Source organism: Rhinoraja longicauda, chromosome 7 (assembly GCF_053455715.1).
Source record: "Rhinoraja longicauda isolate Sanriku21f chromosome 7, sRhiLon1.1, whole genome shotgun sequence".
In the NCBI taxonomy this organism is placed as follows: Eukaryota; Metazoa; Chordata; class Chondrichthyes; order Rajiformes; family Arhynchobatidae; genus Rhinoraja; species Rhinoraja longicauda.
Genome location: NC_135959.1, coordinates 44,377,506 through 44,397,582, shown reverse-complemented (window position 1 = coordinate 44,397,582; position 20,077 = coordinate 44,377,506). Strand labels below are relative to the sequence as shown.

General features: G+C 43.2%; 1 protein-coding gene across 4 annotated transcripts in view; it reads left to right on the top strand.

Annotated features, from left to right (window-relative positions):
- The window catches only part of nup58 (nucleoporin 58), a 67,538-nt gene that overhangs the window by 2,943 nt on the left and 44,518 nt on the right, over positions 1–20,077 (top strand). For 3 of the 4 annotated variants that reach the window (XR_013547471.1, XM_078402415.1, XM_078402413.1), the window contains exons 2-10: positions 2,883–3,034; positions 5,510–5,545; positions 5,910–6,047; positions 8,338–8,472; positions 10,953–11,063; positions 12,252–12,282; positions 13,978–14,043; positions 14,140–14,314; positions 17,838–17,917. Coding sequence is in view for 3 of the 4 variants with exons in the window: in XM_078402415.1 (XP_078258541.1) it covers positions 2,883–3,034; positions 5,510–5,545; positions 5,910–6,047; positions 8,338–8,472; positions 10,953–11,063; positions 12,252–12,282; positions 13,978–14,043; positions 14,140–14,314; positions 17,838–17,917 (924 nt within the window). In the remaining variant the exon portion in view is untranslated. The remainder of the gene's footprint in view (positions 1–2,882; positions 3,035–5,509; positions 5,546–5,909; positions 6,048–8,337; positions 8,473–10,952; positions 11,064–12,251; positions 12,283–13,977; positions 14,044–14,139; positions 14,315–17,837; positions 17,918–20,077) is intronic. The other variant, XM_078402414.1, reaches the window with a different exon arrangement.

Genomic DNA, 20,077 nt, shown 5'->3' with positions numbered 1-20,077 from the left:
GAGTTGGACCAGAGGGCGCAGCCTCAGATTAGAAGGGTGTACCTTTCGAATGGAGATGAGGAAGAATTTCTTTACCCAGAGGGCAGTGATTCTGTGGAATTCATTGCCACATACGGCTGTGCTGTCTTTGGGTATTTTTAAAGCGGTGATGAATAGGTTGATTCTGAAGAAGGGTTCCGACCCAAAACGTCACCAATTATTTTTCTCCAGAGATCTGCAATTCCTTCCTACACATTGACACCCTTACTAATCAAGAACCTATCAAACAGTATAGGGAGAAGATCGGAGAATGGTGTTGGCAGGAAAAAATAGATCAGCCATGAACAAATGGTAGGGCAGACCTGATGGGCTGAATGGCCTAATTATGCTTATATGTTTTATGTACAGTGCCAGATTATTACTAAGTTGCTGTCGTTATCCATTATTATGGCCTTTTCGGGAATCAGTATGGTTTTCCATAATCATGCAAATCTCGAGCAGTAAACATTTTAAAATAAATTAAATGGCTTATCTGTAAATTGTTTATATTCATCATAGATTCACAGAAGAAAATGTGATTGGCATGGAGAGAACTTAATCAGATTTTGAAAAATATGTTTGAAAATATTTTCTGAATCGTCCTGTTAGGGATTTGCTATTTTCATGAGCTGAATGATTACAGATTAGACCTATAATCTGATATCTGGCCTCGTTCTCCTATTAGTCACAAATCTTTCAAGATGACCTCTGATTTTTTGAGAGCCCTTCTGTGCCTCTTACAGGTGCTGAATACAATTCAGATGCACCCATTTTGAGCGAATCCATTTACGAGAAGTGAAGAATTAGTTTCATATATTGTCACGTGTACTGAGATACAGTAAAAAGCTTTTTGTTATGTGCTATCCAGTCAGCGGAAAAACAATACATGATTACAATCGAGCCGGCCGCAGTGTACAGATGCAGGATAAAAGGAATAACATATAGTGCAGGATAAAGTCAAGTAATGTCTGATTCTGTCGGAGTAGAGGTTTAAAAGAGCGATTATAATGAATGATTGCAGATCCACTTCTGGGACCAGCATGCGGAGAATTGTCTGGATTGGGCGCCATCTTTATAGTTTAAAGAATTAGACATGTGCTTGGTTTTGCTGTGTCTTTTTGTTCTCTTGATCACATTGTAGGTAATGAAAGTAATAGCGTCAAGTAACGCTAAGTGCTACTTAGCATTGTGGAAGCAATTTGTGGCGTTGGATTCAATAGTACCTTATTGTCTTGTGTACCTACTGTCAGTGAAGTTATTGCATGCTGTTCAGTAACAATCCTACTATACATTGGGCACAATCACACTACGTATAGGAGTGTAAAATAATAGACCACATTGAGTCGGTACACAAGATTTGTTGTGTTTTGTCTGCCATTTTGTAGTCTTGAAGTCTGAAGTTTAAAAAAATTGTAGTGTTAATTTGACCAAAATGTTCCTTAGTGGAAAGACTACATGATTACAATCGGGCAGCGTACAGATACACGACAAGGGGACTAACATTGTGCAAGGTAAAGTCTGATTAAAGGTAGTCCGAGTAGAAAAATAACTGCAGATGCTGGTACAAATCGAAGGTATCACAAAATGCTGGAGTAACTCAGCGGGTCAGGCAGCATCTCTGGAGAGAAGGAATGGGTGACGTTTCGGGTTGAGACCCTTCTTCAGACTGATGTGAACATCAGTCTGAAGAAGGGTCTCGACCCGAACTGTCACCCATTCCTTCTCTCCAGGGATGCAGCCTGACCCGCTGAGTTACTCCAGCATTTTGTGATACCTAAAGGTAGTCCGAGGGTCTCCAATGAGGTAGGAGATAAGATGGTTCATTTGCCTGATAACAGCTGGGGAAAAAACTGGAGGTGACGTTTTCACACTTTAACTCTTGCCTGATGGGAGAGGGGAGGGAGTAATTACTCTTAATTTGTCATAACATTTTGTCTATTTTATAATAGATAACAACTATTAGTCTCAAATCTTTGCAATGTTTGTAAAACAGTATTCATCTCTTTTTTACTTCTAAAATGTTATTGTTTTTGTCTTTGTATGAATGCTTGTCATTATCTTGTCTGCCTCCCAGTTTTTATGATAAGTAGAATTAAAAAGACAGGGTGCTGGAGTAACTCAGTGGCTCAGCCAGTAACTCGGGAGAACATGGATAGGTGACGTTTCGGGTAGGATCCCTTCCTCAGACTGATTGTGGTGGTTGGGGGGGGGGGGGGGGTTATGATTGGGGAATCACACGTTATGATTGGGGAATGCTTGTTGATTTTGACTGTATTTACTCCATGTACAAGACCATTCCACAAGATGGCGCCAGATAGTGGCACCTCTGCATGTTCTTCCCATTGTGCTATTAATGAAAGGCCTGGGTAGAGTGGGTGTGGAGAGGATGTTTCCACTGGTGGGAAAGTCTAGGACCAGAGGGCACAGCCTCAGAATAAAAGGAAGTACTTTGAGAATCGAGATGGGGAGAACTTTCTTAACCCAGAGGGTGGTAAATCTGTTCCACAAACGGCTGTGGAGGCCAAGTCAATGGACATTTTTAAAGTGGAGATTGACGGGTTTTTGATTGCTAATCGTGTCAAAGGTTACAGGGGAGAAAGACAGGGGAATGGAGTTGAGAGGACAAAATAGATCAGCCATGCTCGAATGGCGGTGCAGACTTGATGGCCTAATTCTGCTCCTATGGCCTTATGGTTTGTGTGAACACCAAAACAAACATTTTTGACAAACAACCGTGTAAATCCTCGCCTCCCTTAGATTGTTTGTAGGAAGTAATGATGATATTTGGAGCAATGTGTGAACCAGAAAAAAAAAAAAGATTTAGCCATCTGATTCTGAACTGCTTTCCCTCCATTTTGTTTCAGCAACCCTAGTGGTACTGGAGGGTTTGCCTTTGGAAATCTTGGAACCACCGCCCCAACTGCTACCACGGCTGCATCTACATTCGGAGGCCTTAGTGGTGGATTGTTTGGACAGAAACAAACCACTGGATTCTCATTTGGACCCACCTCGGCAGGTATTTTCAAATTAAGTCATGTTCATAAGTTATAGGAGTGAAATTCAGCCATTCGGCCCATCAAGTCTACTCCATCATTCAATCATGGCTGATATATCTTTCCCTCTCAACCCCATTCTCCTGCCTCCCCCTCTCCTATAAACCCCTGATACCCTTACTAATCAAGAATCAGAGGAGGTCGGCAAGGTACTAAACAAGTGCTTTGCATCTATCTGTCAAATTCTGCACTTGATTCAATATTTTTTTATTATCAGTGAAAATGATTTTTCCATACAGATCAGTAAGATTATTACCATGCACAAATACAATCCCCGATTAGGTACAGAATGCATTGAAACAGCCCGAAGCTAGACGCAAGATGCTGGAGTAACTCAGTGGGTCAGGCAACGTCTCTGGAGAAAAGGAGTTGGTGGCGTTCCGAATCGAAACCCTCCTGAGCAGTCTGAAGAAGGGTTCCAACCCGAAACATCACCTATTCCTTTACTCCAGAGATGCTGCCTTACCTGCTGAGTTACTCCAGCATTTTGTGACTATCTTTGGGGTAAACCAGCATCTACAGTTCCTTCCTTCGCATTGAACAGTACTGCACTGGCACAGGCCCTTCAGCCCACAATGTCTGCCAGACATTACCTGCGGCAGCCTAGTGCATCGTAAGCAATCATCTGCCGTTACACAACAGTCTAACAGCCCTGAGCTAAAGGTTTATGTGAGTTATCACGTCCTAGAGAGTGCACATTGCCAGCCACTGAAACTATTTAACAACAGTAATGTGCCCAGCGGAACAGCCTCCGGATCAACGTGGGGAAAACCAGGGAGATGATGGTAGATTTCCGCAGACGCAGCCAGGTCCCCTCGACACCGGTGAACATCCAGGGAATGGACATCGGGAGGGTGGACTCATAAGTACCTGGGTGTTTACCTCAATAATAAATTGGACTGGACCGGACCGAAAACACCGATGCGCTCTATAAAAAAAAAAAAAAAGGGCCAGAGCAGACTATCTGCTAAGGAGACTCGGGTCCTTTGGAGTGCAGGGGGCACTCCTAAGGACCTTCTACAACATGGTGGTTGCATCAGCCATTTTCTATGGAGTGGTCTGCTGGAGCAGCAGCATCTCAGCTGCAGAAGGGAAGAGACTTGACAAGCTGGACAGGAAGGCCAGCTCTGTCCTGGGTTGCCCCCTCGACTCTGGGCAGGCGGTGGGAGAGAGGAGGATGATGGCAAAGTTAACATCGCTGCTGGACAACGACTCCCACCCCATGCAGGACACTGTCACTGCACTGAGTAGCTCCTTCAGTGACAGACTCCTTCACCCCAAGTGCGTGAAGGAGAGATATAGGAGGTCCTTCCTTCCTGCTGCTGTGAGACTGCACAACCAGCACCAGTGTGGAATGAATAAAGGAATATATTATTATTTTATAAGATGTTAGTGAGGCTGCATTTAGAGTACTGTGTTTAGTTCTGAGCACCATGTTACTGGAAAGATGTCAAGTTGGAAGGGGCGCAGAGAAGATTTAGAGGCTGGGCTCTAGGGAAAGGTTGACTCTATTCCTTGGAGTGAAGGATCATGAAAGTGTATTTTATTGTGCCCGTTTGTTTAGACAAGTGGGAGAATGGTTTTCTAAATAACAGGGAACAGATGGTTAAGGATAACAAAGTTGAAAGGCTTAGGAGAGACAGTGATCAATGATGAATCATCTCAAAAATGTAAAAAGCACATGTAATATTGTGTTGTGAGAATGTAAACATTGTGGGTGCTGTGAGTCACTGAAACACTTTGGCTTCGCTCGGGCTGTATCTCAGTGCGTACTGTTAAGGCCCCGAATAAACCGACTTGTTTGATAAACTCACTGCTTAGCGAGATGCTTTTTGTCTGTTCCTATCTAAGCTGGAACCAAGAGGTCAATTGTGACCTATGTCAAAGCCAGATTCAGAGTACAGGTTAAACACACAATTCCCTCCAACATTCTGGATTATTGCTTTTGTCTGTATATTGAGGCACTGATATTAACATCCCCAAATTAAGTGGAGAGAGAAACAAAATGGGTTATTACCTCAATAGGTTTTAGTTTTAGAGATACGATATAGAAACAGGCCCTTTGGCCCACTGAATCTATGCCGACCATCCATCAGCCGTTCACACTGTTATCCCACTTTCACATCCACTACACACTAGGGGGCAATTTACAGAGGACAATTAACTGACAAACCTCCAAGTATTTGTTTACTTCTCTGCCACAGAAGGCAGTGGAGGCTAATTCACTGGATGTTTTCAAGAGAGAGTTAGATTTAGCTCTTAGGGCTAAAGGAATCAAGGGATCTAGAGAAAAAGCAGGAATGTGGTACTGATTTTAGATGATCAGCCATGATCATATTGAATGGCAGTGCTGGCTCAAAGAGCCGAATGGCCTATTCCTGCACCTATTTTCTATATTTCTACTTATGCTCTTCCATATTTATTTTCCTAAACTACAGGGACTGCAACAGCAGCAACGACAGGACTAACTTTGGGTAAGTCTGATAAAGTGGCAAAAATATTTGATAAGCTAAACAGGAGAATGTAAGGAAATAGTTCATAGAGTCATACAATGTGGAAACAGGCCCTTTGGCCCAACTTGCCCACATCAACCAAGATGTCCCATCTATACTAGACCCACCTGCCTGTGATTAGCCCATATCCCTCTAAACATTTCCTATCCATATACCTGTTTAAATGCTTTGTAAACGTGTTAGTACCTGCTAAGTTCTCAAGTACAGTTCCTTAATGTATTTCATTAAAATATAGTTTGTCTGTAAAATGTCATAAATGTCATTCTTAATTTACCTTCTAAAATTACTATTGTGCTATTAAAACGTAATTCAATTTATTTCCCAGTAGCACCCACAACTGCAACTGGTTTTGGTTTGGGATTCACTAAACCATCGGGCACTGTAACCCCTTTCACAATGCCCGTGGCACCTACTGCAGCAGGGGGACTGTGCCTGCCATCTGTACTCCCAACATCTACAGCAGGTAAAGGTTGGCAGACCTTGATCTTAACTTGTCTTCATCAATTGGTTACAGTCCAATTATTTTTTTTAAACATGCAAAGTGCTGGAATAACTCACCTTGCCAGGCAGCATCTTTGGAGGGCTTGTATAAGCGACATAAGCAATTGTGGGCTGCATCAGTGAGGGGAGGGAAGCTGAATACAGAGGTGTAGTCAATGACTTTGTTGAGTGGTGTGGGCCGAATCACCTGCAGCTCATCACCGACAAGACAAAGGAGTCAGTGGTGGAATTTAGGAGGAGAGGAACACCCCAGGCTCTATCAAGGGTGTGGATGTGCAGTTTACCAAGGAGTACAAATACCTTGGAGTTTACCTGGACAGTAAACTGGACTGGTCCAGGAATGCTGAGGCACTGTATAAGATGGGATAGAGCCGTCTGTACTTTCTGAGGAGGCTCAACTCTTTCAACGTCTGCAGTAAGATGCTGCAGATGTTCTACCAATCAGTGGTGGCCAGTGCCATCTTCTTTGCTGTCGTGTGCTGGGGTAGCAGGGCGAAGGCCATGGACGCCAACAGAATTTACAAGCTCATCAAGAAGGCTGGCTCCATCCTAGGGGTGGAGTTGGATTCACTGGAGTTGGAGGGGAGGATGTTCCTCAAACTGTGGAGCATCTTGGACAATGCAGCTCACCCCCTCCATGACACGCTGGTCAACCTGAGGAGCACCTTCAGCAACAGACTGGTTCCACCAATATGCAGCACAGAATGCCGCAGGTGATCCTTTTCCCCTGTGGCTATCAAACTATACAACTCCTCCCCATTCTGTTGTGGGGTAGACTGACACCCCTTCCCTCTCAATCCCCACCCCAATCTTGACACATGCCAAATCTTGGACTTTCCACTCGTTGTTTTAATTTCATGTACCTTGTTGTGTATTATAACTGTTGGCAGACCAATTTCCTTCCTGGGATAAATAATGTTCTGTTGTACCGTATCTCAGGTCGGGTCCTTTCTTCGTAAGATCATAAGACACAAGAGCAGAATTAGGTCCTTTGGCCCATCGAGTCTACACTGCCATTCGATCATGGCTGATCTATTTTTCCCTCTCGACCCCATTCTGGAGCTTTTTCCCTGTAACCTTTGATGCCCTTACTAATTAAGAACATTAATCTCCACTTTAAAAATACCCAATGAATGCTTCTGTCCATGGCAATTAATTCCAGAGGATGGAGGTATAAATGGGATAACATGGAACTTGTGGAAATGGGTGATTAAGAACCTCTCAGTTTCAGCTTTAAAAATACCCAATGACTGATTGAAGTGGTGGTGGGGAAGAGAGAGGGGAGCGAAAGCTGAACAAGAGGTGGGGTCTGACAAGTGATAGGTGGGTACAGGTGAGGGGGATGTTTTGATTGGCAGATGAGTGGACAAAGGCCAGAGATGGAAAAAAGGCAAAAGAATGTAAGATAAGGAGATAAAATGAAATGTGAAGCCAGAGGATGGGAAGGAAGGGGAAGATGGGATAGTTGGAGAAATGGGTGTGCATCCGGGTGGGGTGCAGGGAAGAGAACTTTCATTGCAGCTGTTATCAGGCAACTGAACCATCCCGCTACCAACTAGAGTGCGGTCCTGACCTCCCATCTACCTGATTGGAGACCTTTGAACTGTCTTGAATCTGACTTTATCGAACTTCAATGTTATATCTTGTGCTGAACGTTATTCCCTTTGTCCTGTATCTGTACACTGTAGGCAGCTTGATTGTAATCATGTATAGGCTTTTCGCTGACAGGATAGTAGGCAACAGAAAAGCTTTTCACTGTACCTCAGTACACGTGACAATAAGCAGAACCAAACCAAACTTGTCTTTATTTACATGATTATAAAAACTGGGTGGCAGACAAGATAACGTGAAGCATTTACACACGAAAAAATAAATAAATGTTAGAATCAAAACTTAAGCTAAACTAATAAGGGGGGTGGGGTGGGTGGAGGTTGGATTATTACTTAAAATTGGAGAATTCGATGTTCATACCGTTGGGCTGTAAGCTCCCATAGCAGAATATTTTCAAATATGTTTGCATTCTTTGTTCTATTGTACTTCCACCTCCACAATAGTTTCCATCGTGTAAACTATTTAAAGTTAATGTAGCTCATACATATATCCCATGCTTGTGTGAGATTTTGCTTTTACATGATCAGAAACATTTGGAAATATGTGATGTTGCAGGACACATTTTGTGCAAATCTGTAAAAAAATAAAAAAAAGATTTTTAGATGGTTTTCTACATAATTGATTTACTTGGTTATCTGCAGGATCTACGGGATTTGCATTGAATTTAGGTGGAATCCCTGCATCCACGACATCCATACCCACAGGTCTGACTTTGGGAGGGGCTCTGACAGGCTTAGGTAGCACCCTCTTTCAGGGTACAACTGCCTCAACTATGGGTAAGTACATGGTTTTCAGCCGAGGGAGTTCTTATGGTCTTGCTTGTGTCTGTGTGGAAGTGGGTTTTGACAGTTAATTAGGCTTTAGAGATACAATGTGGAAACAGTCCTCATGGCCCATTTGGTCTGCACTGACCGCAATCATCCCGTACACTGGCACTATCCTACATACTAGGGACAATTTACAATTTTACTGAAACCAATTAACAGACAAACCTGCACGCCTGTGGAGTGTGGGAAGAAACCGGAGCACCCGGAGAAAACCCATGCGATCACGGAGAAGGTACAAACTCTGCACAGACAGCACCCGTAGTCAGGGTCGCTGATGCTGTAAGGCAGCAACTCTAATGCTGTGCCGCTTAATTTCGTTGTGTCTGTCTGTTTGGAGGTAAATTTTGATAGTTATTAATGCTGAATGAAGAGTCAGGAGTTTTTTATTGTTCAATGTACTGAAGTGGAACAATTAAATTTTTATTGGCAGCAGCAGTACAACAGTTTTGAAAACCGGTTACTCAATAGATAATATGATAGACAAACATTTTTTTTAAAGTTCAATCAATAAAAAATCCAATATACTGCAAAAAACCCCAATAATTCCCAAACTCCCTCGTGCAACCAAGGCAGTTTGAAGTTTAGTTGGAGTTTGTAGTATAAAATAGCTGTATGTTATTACACATGACAATAAAAAAACTTAAAACTAGGTTTAAGGTGAGAGGAGTAAGATTTAATAGGAACCTGAGGAGCAACCTTTCCACGCAGAGGGTGGAGGCTATGTAGAACGAACTGCGGGAGAGGTAGTTGAGGCAGTTACTGTAACAACATTTATAATGCACTGGGGCAGGTACATGGATAGGAAAGGTTCAGAGGGATATTGACCCAGTGAGGGCAAATGGGGTAGAGTAGTGTAAGAAGGAACTGCAGATGCTGGTTTAAACCAAAGATACACACAAAAAGCTGGAGTAACTCAGCGGGACAGGCAGCATCTCTGGAGAGAAGGAATGGGAGACGTTTTGGGTCGTGACCCTTCTTCAGACTGATGTCAGGGGAGAGGACGATACATAGATAAGGAAGTGTAAGTGAAAACAGGGCAAAGGGAATGGAGATCAAGGAAAATGTACAAAAGATTGTTAGCTGGGAAAAGGGTTCTCAGACTGGTTAGGGATAAGGGAAATGAAAGAAACAGACGGTGATGTGGAGAGATAAAGAACAATGAATGAAAGATATGCAACAAAGTAACGATGATAAAGGAAACAGGCCATTCATTGTAAGCTGTTTGTAGGGTGAAAATTAGACGCTAGTGTGACTTGGGTGGGGGAGGGATAGAGAGAGGGAATGACTGACATCTATTACAAACCCACTGACTCCCACAACTATATCGGCTGCCCAAGTGAAATATGAGTTGCTGTTCCTCCAATTTGCGTTTAGCCTCACTCTAACAATGGAGGAGACCGAGGACAGAAAGGTCTGTGTCGGAATGGGAAGGAGAATTAAAGTGTCCAGCAACCGGGAGATCAGATTGGTTCACGCGGGCTGAGCGAGGGTGTTCCGCGAAATGATCGCCAGTCTGTGTTTGATCTCGCCGATGTATAAGAGTCCACATCTTGAACAACGGATAAAGTAGATGAGGTTGGAGGAGGTGCAAGTGAAACCTCTGCCTAACCTAAAAGGACTGTCGGGATCCCTGGACAGAGTTGAGGGAGGAGGTATAGTGACAGGTGTTGCATCTTCTGTGGTTGCAGGGGTAGGTACCTGGGTAGGGGGTGGTTTGGGTGGGAAGGGATGAGTTAACCAGGGAGTTGTGGAGGGAACGGTCTCTGCGGAAGGTGGAAAGGGGTGGAGATTTGAAAATGGCTTGTGGGGTGGGATCCTGTTGGATGTAGCGGAAATTTCAGAGGATCATCTGTTTCATGCGACGGCTGATGGGGTGGAGGTAAGGGCTAGGGGGATTCTGTCTCTGTTGCCACTAGGGGGAGAGGGAGCAAGGGTGGAGCTACAGGGTACTGAGGAGACACGAGTGAGGGCCTCATCTATGATGGGAGAGGGGAACCCCTGTTGCTTAAAGAATGAGAACATCTTGGATGTTCTAGTATGGAACACCTCATCTTTGGCGCAGATGCGGCGTAGACGGAGGAATTGGAAGTTGGGGATAGTCTTTGCAGGAAGCAGGGTGGGAAGAAGTGGAGCCGATATAGTTGTGGGAGTCAATGGGTTTGTAATAGATGTCAGTCAATCGTTTATTTCTTGTGATGGAAAATTAGATCATGAAGGGGAGGGAGGTGTTGGGACGAATAAAGGAATATATTATTATTTACTCATTGTGTTCGGTGTTCCCTCGTGGCTGCATAATGATTGGGAGCAATGGAAAGTATATGATAATTTCATGATTAAAATGTGTGTTTTTATGCATTTCACGGTTTTTGAAATGATTAAATAAATGTTTCTCAACTTTGACATAATTCAGTGATTTTTCTCACCTTCAGCACTCGGACAGTCGCTGGGTTTAAATCTTGGTGTACCGACAGCTGCTGCAACCACTGCAGCTAGTGAAGGACTTGGTGGAATAGACTTCAGTGGATCTTCTGATAAGAAAAGTGAGCACTCTATTTGAACTTCATTGTATAAAGTTACTGCTGAAGTAACAACAAACGACAGAGTGCTGGAGTAACTCAGTGGGTCAGGCAGCATCTCTGGAGAACACGGTTAGGTGACGTTTGGGGTCGGGACACTTCAGAATGATTGGGGGGAGGGTGAAAGCTGCAAAAGTGGAGGGGCAGGACAAAGCCTGGCAGGTAATAGGTTGATATAGCTGAGGGGGGGGGTGCTTTGATAGGTAGATCAATTAGGTTGAACTAAGGCCAGAGATGAAAAGACAGAAGGTGTGATACAGAAGGACTGGAGTTGCGAATTGTGAAGCCAGAGGAAGGAATGTGGGTGAAATGGGAAGTGGAGCAACAGGTATGAATAAATATGAAGTAACAATACCTGTTCTAAGAAAGAATTCAAAGTTTGTTTCTTCGACTTTAGATTACAGTTTCTTCGCTTGGGTTATAAATAATACTGGTAACTTGTTGCTCTGAAGTGAACATTTGTAAGGTGACTGTCAATAACTTGCTGTAAATTCTAGCAAACTAAGTGAGGTGCAGTATAGTAGATTATTTTAAGGAGGTTCAGTTTTCTATAGAGCTGACTTGCAATTCTGAAATTAACATACCACAGTACACCAAAAGAACAGGCCCTTTGGCCCACAATATTCAAGCCAAACATGATGCCCAGACCAACTCTTATCTGCCTGCGCATAATCTATATCCCTCTATACCCTGCATATGCTGGTTTACACTGATGATGAAAACAAAGTGGCTGGAGTGCCACTTTGTGGGTCAGGCAGTATCGCTGGTGAAAAGGAATAGGTGGTGTTTCGGGTCAAAAACCTTCTTCGGACTGAAAAGGTTCAGAACCTTTTGTTCTCTATTTGTTCTGAATCTTTTCACATCGAGTTTCCCTCTCCCCTGACTCTCAGTCTGAATAAGGGTCTCGACCCGAAACGTCACATATTTTCTCCAGAGATGCTGCCTGACCCGCTGAGTTACTCCAGCACTTTGTGTCAAGCTCCTAATGTAGTTGGTGCAAAATTGAGGCCACTTCTGTGACCCACCTTCCTTGGTTTACATTGTAGGGGAGTAGATTGCATTATTCTCCCTGCCCTTTTACTAATTGATGTCCATTGTCCATTCTAAAGATAGCATTGAGTCATTAATCTTTTCCATATTTGTGCTTCACAGATGATAAATGTTCGACTGGAGTTAGACCTGAGTAAGTAAGTTGTTTGTAAGTGCATGTGCTTGTGTTTACATGGAACGTATCCAACATTACAGCACGGGAACAGGCCTTTTTGATTCGTAATATCTGTGGTGCACATGATACCACCTCAAAATAATCTCTTTTACCTGCAAGTGATCCAGATCCCTCCATTCTCTGCATATTCATGTGCCTGTCTAAAAGCCTCAAACACAACTATTGTATCTGCTTCGACCATCGCCCCCTAGCAGTGCGTTCCAGATACCCACCACACTCTGGGTAAAAAATTTAAAAAAAACACTTCCCCTGCACGTTTCTTTTAAAAACCATCCATTTTTTAACCTTAAAGCTGTGCCCTCTGCTCTTCAAAATTTCCAACCTGGGGGAAAAAGGTTATCCATTGTCTATCCAATCTATGTCTCCCATAATTTTAATATTCTTCTATCAGGTCATCTCTCAGCTTCCAATGTTCCAGAGAAAACAACCAAAGCCTGTCCAACCTCTCCTTGTAGCTAATGCCCTTGAAATCAGGCAGCATCCTGCCAAATCTCTTGTACACCCTTTCCAGAGCCTTCACATCTAATGGGGCGACCAGAATTTCACCCAATGCGACCTCACCAAACTTTTATGAAGCTGTAACATGACTTTATCCTTGTAATCATTGCCCTGATTGATGAAGACAAGCATATCGTACGTCTTCCTTACCATCTACTTGTGCTGCACTTTCATGGAGCTATAAAATTAGATCCCTCTGTAAATCAATGGTGTTAACGGTCTTGCCATTAACTGTAAAGCTTCTCCTTGCCTCCGATCCCCCAAAGTGAAACACCACACACTTGTTTCGATTAAACTCCATCAGCCATTTCACTGCCCATATCTGTAACTGATCTATTTACCTCTTATCCTTTCACCGCCTTCCTCACTGTCATGAGAGATAAAGAATAATAAGAGTCTTTGTTCATCTACATTGCACTTGGTTTGTTGTATTTGGTTTTGGAATGTAGAATTCTTGTGCAACTAATTTATTTTGTAAAGTTAATCGCACTTGTAGCTGCTATATGATACAGAACTTGCATTGACCTGTTATGTAAAATTAAGCAAAAGTGAAGATATGATATCTAGCTATGGTTTCTGAAATAGAGCTTGCTACTTTGTTTCAAAATTATAAAATTCTGAGAGATAAAACAAAGAAAGTTAGTACAATCTGCTACTTGGTGGCGGTGCAGCGGTAGAGTTGTTGCCTTTCAGTGCCAGAGACCCGGGTTCGATTCTGACTATGGGTGCTGTCTGTACAGAGTTTGTAAGTTCTCCCTGTGACCGCGTGGGTTTTCTCAGGATGCTCCGGTTTCTTCCCACATTCCAAAGACTTGTAAGTTAATTGGTTTCTGAAAATTATCCATGGTGTGTAGGATAGAACTAGTGTACAGGTGATCGTTGGTCAGCACGGACTCTGTAGGCCGAAGGGCATGTTTCCATAATTTATATCTAAACTAAAGTAAACTAAACTATTATCTATCCTGATTAAGTTCTCATCAAGTCAAACAGTTAGCATGTTAATTCTTCCACACTTTGAAACTCTACAAATAATTTTCAAGCGGTGTAATTCATCTTTGGATATATTCCAAGATATTCAGAAATTAAAACAAAAAGTTGCAATTGTTGCAAAGAAGTTCTTTGTTCAATGTTAACATTTTTAATTTTGTCTATCAGTGAAAGCAAAGTGCTGAAGGATGAGAATCTGCCCCCTGTTATCTGTCAGGATGTGGAAAACTTTCAGTGAGTTTGTTTCTTCGGCCTTGCATGCAATCATTGGCTTGTTACTTTCTGGCGCAAGAACTTGTAAAGTTGTGGATTTTCTTCACACGTTCGCAGGAAATTTGTAAAAGAACAAAAGCAGGTACAAGAAGAGATCAGTCGAATGTCTTTTAAAGCCATGCTCAAAGTACAAGAAGACATCAAGGCACTGAAACAACTGCTGGCAGTGGTTGCAAGTGGACTGCAGAGGGATTCACTTGCCATTGACAAACTCAAGATAGAATCCGCACAGGTAAATTAAAAATGCTTCTAGTTTCTTGTATTGTAACGAAATAAGTAAGACGCCATTGTGTCTGTTACTTCAGTACAAATCTATTATATTTGTAACTACTAGAGATACTTTACACTCTAACATTGGGATGCGGGCAGAGAGGATAGTGTATGTAAAAACAATAAACATATTTTGTAGAGCCAAGTCCCACAGCATGGAAACAGACCCTTTGGCCCAATATGCCCATGCCTACACTATTCCCACCTGTCTGCATTTGGCCCATATCCCTCTAAACCTTTCCTATCCATGTACCTGTCCAAATGTAGGTTCAAGGGATTCTAGATTCTGGTTTACAAAAAAAGATACAAAGTGCTGGAGTAACACAACGGGTCAGGCAGAATTTCTGGAGAAAATTAATAGACGATGTTTCGGGTCTGGTTTCTTCATACTGATTTAGAAACATGGGAAAATAGGTGCAGGAGTAGGCCATTCAGTCCTTCGAGCCAGCACCGCCATTCAATATGATCATGGCTGATCATATAAAATCAGTACCCTGTTCCTGCTTTTTTCCTCATATCCCTTGATTCCTTTAGCCCTAAAAGCTAAATCTAACTCTCTTGAAAACATCCAGTGAAGTGGCCTGCACTGCCTTCTGTGGCAGAGAATTCCACAGATTCACAACTCTCTGGGTGAAAACTTTCTGATTTTTCCTCATCTCAGTCCTAAATGGCCTACCCATTATTCTTAAACTGTGACCCCTGGTTCTGGACTCCCCCAACATCGGGAACATTTTTTCTGCATCTAGCCTGTCCAATCCTTTAAAATTTTATATGTTTCTATAGGATTCCCTCTCATCCTTCTAAATTCCAGTGAATACAAGCCCAGTCTACCCATTCTTTCATCATATGTCAGTCCCGCCATCCCGAGAATTAACTTGGTGAACCTACGCTGCACTCAGTCAAAAGCAATAATGTCCTTCCTCAAATTAGGTGACCGAAATTGCACAATACTCCAGGTGTGGTCTCACCAGGGATCTGTACAACTGTAGTAGGACCTCCTTGCTCCTTAACTCAAATCCTCTCGCAATGAAGGTCAACATGCCATTAGCTTTCTTCACTGCCTGCTGTACCTGCATGCTTACTTTCAGTGACTGATGTACAAGCACATCCAGGTCTCGTTGCACCTCCCCTTTTCCTAATCTGACACCATTCAGATAATCTGCCTTCCTGTTCTTGCCACCAAAGTGGATAACCTCACATTTATCCATATTATACTGCATCTGCCCACACACCCAACCTATCCGAGTCACCCTGCAGCCTCATAGCATCCTCATCACAGCTCACACTGCCACCTAGCTTTGTGTCATCTGCAAACTTGGAGATGTCACATTTAATTCCCTCGTCTAAATCGTTTATATATATATTGTAAATAACTAGGGTCCCAGCACCAAGCCTTATGGCACCCCACTAGTCACTGCCTGCCATTCTGAAAAGGACCCGTTAATTCCTACTCTTTGCTTCCTGTCTGCCAACCAGTTCTCTATCCATGTCAATACCCTACCCCCAATACCATGTGCTCTAATTTTGCACACTAGTCTCTTATGTGGGACGTTGTCAAAGTCTTTTTGAAAGTCCAGATACACCTCATCTACTGGCTCCCTTATCCATTCTACTTGTTATATCCTCAAAAAATTCCAGAAGATTAGTCAAATATGATTTCCCCTTCATAAATCCATGCTGACTTTGATCGATCCTATCATTGCTTTCTATAACATTATTAACAATTGGCTCAAGCATCTTCCCCACTACCGATGTACGGTTAACTGGTCTATAATTCCCTGTTTTTTCTCTCCCTCCTTTCTTAAAAAGTGGGGTTACATTGGCTACCCTCCAGTCCACAGGAACTGATCCAGAGTCGAGAGAACATTGGAAAATGATCACCAATGCATCCACGATTTCTACGGCCACCTCCTTGAGTACTCTGTAATGCAGACCATCAGGCCCGGGGGATTTATCTGCCTTCAGTCCCAACAGTTTACCTAACACCGTTTCCTGACTAATATCATATCATATCATATATATACAGCCGGAAACAGGCCTTTTCGGCCCTCCAAGTCCGTGCCGCCCAGTGATCCCCGTACATTAACACTATCCTACACCCACTAGGGACAATTTTTACATTTACCCAGCCAATTAACCTACATACCTGTACGTCTTTGGAGTGTGGGAGGAAACCGAAGATCTCGGAGAAAACCCACGCAGGTCACGGGGAGAACGTACAAACTCCTTGCAGTGCAGCACCCGTAGTCAGGATCGAACCTGAGTCTCCGGCGCTGCATTCGCTGTAAAGCAGCAACTCTACCGCTGCGCTACCGTGCCGCCCACGGGTTCCCTTCAATTCCTCCATCCCACTAGATCCTCGGTCCACTAGTATTTCTGGGAGATTGTTTGTATCTTCCTTAGTGAAGACAGAACCAAAGTACTCGTTTAACTGTTCTGCCATTTCTTTGTTTCCCATTATAAATTCACCTGTCTCTGATTGTAAGGGACCTACATTTGTCTTCACTAATCTTTTCCTTTTTACATATCTAAAGAAGCTTTTAGAGGCAGTTTTTATATGCCCCGCAAGCTTTCTTTCATGCTCTTTTTTCCCCCCTCTTAACCCCTTTGTCCTCCTCTGTTGAGTTCTAACTTTCTCCCAGTCCTCCGGTTTGCTGCTTCCTCGGGCCAATTTACATGCCTCTTCCTTGGAATTAACCCTGTCCTTAATTTCCCTCGTTAGCCACTGTTGAGCCGCCTTCCCCGTTTTATTTTTTTCGCCAGACAGGGATGAACAATTTTTGGAGTTCATCCATGCGGTCTTTAAATCTTTGCCGTTGCATCTCCACCGTCAAACCTTTAAGTATAATTTGCCAGTCTTTTGTAGGGGAGACAAAGCTGGAAAAGATGGGGTGGGATAAAGCCTGGTATGTGATAGGTAGATACTGGTGGGGTACAGGAAAGAGAGGGAGGATAAAGAGCAGTGAGTGTTTGTTGGTTAGTTATCTAAAATTGGAGAATTCAATGTTCATACTGTTGGATAGTCACAAAATGCTGGAGTTATGAAGTATGTACCGGACCCATGTTTCCAAAAGGATAAAAGGGCAGCCCAGTGGCGCAGGGGTAGAGCTGCTGCCTTACAGCGCCAGAGACCCAGGTTCGATCCTGACTACGGCTACTGTCTGTATGGAGTTTGTATGTTCTGAGTGGGTTTTTTCTGGGTGCTCTGTGTGACTGCATGGGTTTTCTCTGGGTGCTCTGGTTTCCTCCCACACTCCAAGGACGTACAGGTTTGTAGATTCATTAGCTTCTATAGTTAAATGTCCCTAATATGTTGGATAGAACTAGTGCATGGTGGTCGATGGCGCTGACTTGGTGGGACAAAGGGCCTGTTTACACAATATATCTAAAAATAAAGAAAAAAGAAATATAAACAATGGACATTAGCAAAGAAATTGGAGCAGGAGAAAAAGGCTCCCTTAAATCTGCAAATGCTTTTCTCACAGGAACTTAAGAATGCTGAAATAGCATTAAGAACGCAAAAGATACCACCAGGTCTTCAACATGAAAACACCGCACCAGCAGAGTAAGTCTGTGAATTTCTCTTAAGTACAATGTTCGCCAAACCTTTTATTCAAGATACGACTGAAAAATTTTAAACTGATATTTAGTGATACACAGTTGATACGATTCTGACATCGAGTTAAAAGATACATTTTATTACCAAATTGGTGCTCTGCAGATGAATAAGATGATCGAGGAAAGACATAAAATACTGGAGTAACTCGGTGGGTCAGGCAGCATCTCTGGAGAACATTGATAGGTGACATTTCATGTCAGGAATGAAGAGGGTTGCAGCCCAAAAAGGCATCCATCTGTGTTGTGCAGGGATTCCGCCTGACCCGCTGAGTTACTTTGCCATTTTGTGTCTTTCCTTGGCAAACCAGTATCAGCAATTCCTTGTTTCTCCAGTAAGATGATCGGACTGGAGCTTTGCATTTTATTGCATTCTCCTTTATCATAGTCAATGGAAAATAAGCATACAGCCTGACCATTTCATCTATAATGTTGGCCGACTAAGAAGCAGAAATTATAGAACATGGCTTTCTGATTGTTGCATGACTTAATTGAGGCAGGTATTCAGCGTCCAAGTAACTTTAAACCTCCAAGCGACTCTCCATGTGGTTTTCTTACCCTACATTTGTGTACAGTATATCCCCAGACACATTGTGTAGCCGAGGTATTTATAAACCATCACCTTGAGGAAATCGGTATGAAGGGTCCCGACCCAAAACGTCACCTTTCCATTTTCTCCAGGGATGCTGACTGACCCGTGAGTTACTCCAGCATTTTGTGTCTATCTTTGGTATAAAGCAGCATCGTCAGTTCCTTTTTTATTACCTGGAGGAAATACCTTTCTTGGAAAAAAGCCACAGCTCTGTTGAATTTGCATTATTCCTGCTATAATGGATCATTTTTGTTTGAAGTGGTAATTACAGCAGAATCAGGGCATTTGGCCCATTGAGTTCACTCCGCCATTCGTTCATGGCTGATTTATTATCCTTCACAAACCCATTCTCCTGCCTTCTCCCTGTAACCTCCCTGGCGAGCTGTGCGGCCGGATGCACAAGACCCGGTGTGCTAGAGGGAACTCGCTGAGCCATCCCCTGCTCGTCCCCTGGAGACCAGAGACTGGAGAGATGGGAACCTGAAGAGAAGGGATGTCAGACGCGAGGAGCAAGGCCTTTAGGAGAGAGAACCGGGGTCTGTCCTCCTGTGTCCTCAAGGTCGGCTGCCATAGGCGCCCCCAAGGCACAAAGGTGGATGGGTGAGGAGACTGATGTCGGTTCACTGGATGATACAGACGTCCAAGGAAGGCGATGGCTGGAGGCCCGCGGCAGCCTGGGGCTCGCCCAGATCGGGAGCCGCTCATAAGACCTTGAGCATGTGCTGCACTTTGAAAATGGCACCAAAGCTGGGCGCCTCATACTTGGGGTCTCAGTGGACTATTTCTGTACACTTTGCTGATCTAGGACCATTGACAGAGAAATGTTTATGAATGTTAATTATATGAACTTCTAGAGGCCATTTGAAAAGGTCCATAATGGGAAACCTTTAGTTGATATTCATGGGATTGAAGACTAATTATTAACCTCGTTAGAGTGGCAGAAAGTGAGAGCTCATGGGTGGATACATTGCATAGCATGTTCAATGGTGTACTGAAAAGAACCCCGTTTTTGTAGTTATTCAAATTTACAAAGAACTTGGATTGTGGGATAAAGAGAGTCGAGAGTATTTTATTGTCAGATGTCACAAAACAGAACAATGAAGTTCTTGCGTGCAGCAGCAGCATAACAGGTTTGTAAACGCAGTACTAAATAGATAATATAACGAACAAGGAAAAGTTCAATTAAAAAATCAATATTGTGCAAAAATAAAACAAAGTCCCAAGTGCATCCCAAGCAGTTTGTAGTTTGGAGTTCATAGCGTTCAATAGCCTGATGGTTGTTGGGAAGAAGCTGTTCCTGATCCTGGATGTTACAGTTTTCAGACTCTTCCCAATGGCAGGAGTGAAATGAGAGCATGGCCAGGGTGGTGTTGATCCTTGATGGGGCTGGCTGCCTTTTTGAGAAAGCGCCTCATAGATCCTTTCAGTGGTGGGGAGGTCAGTACATGTGATGGAAATGTATGCCAATTAACCTACAAAACCCACGTGTCTTTTGGGGTGTGGGAGGAAACAGCTAAA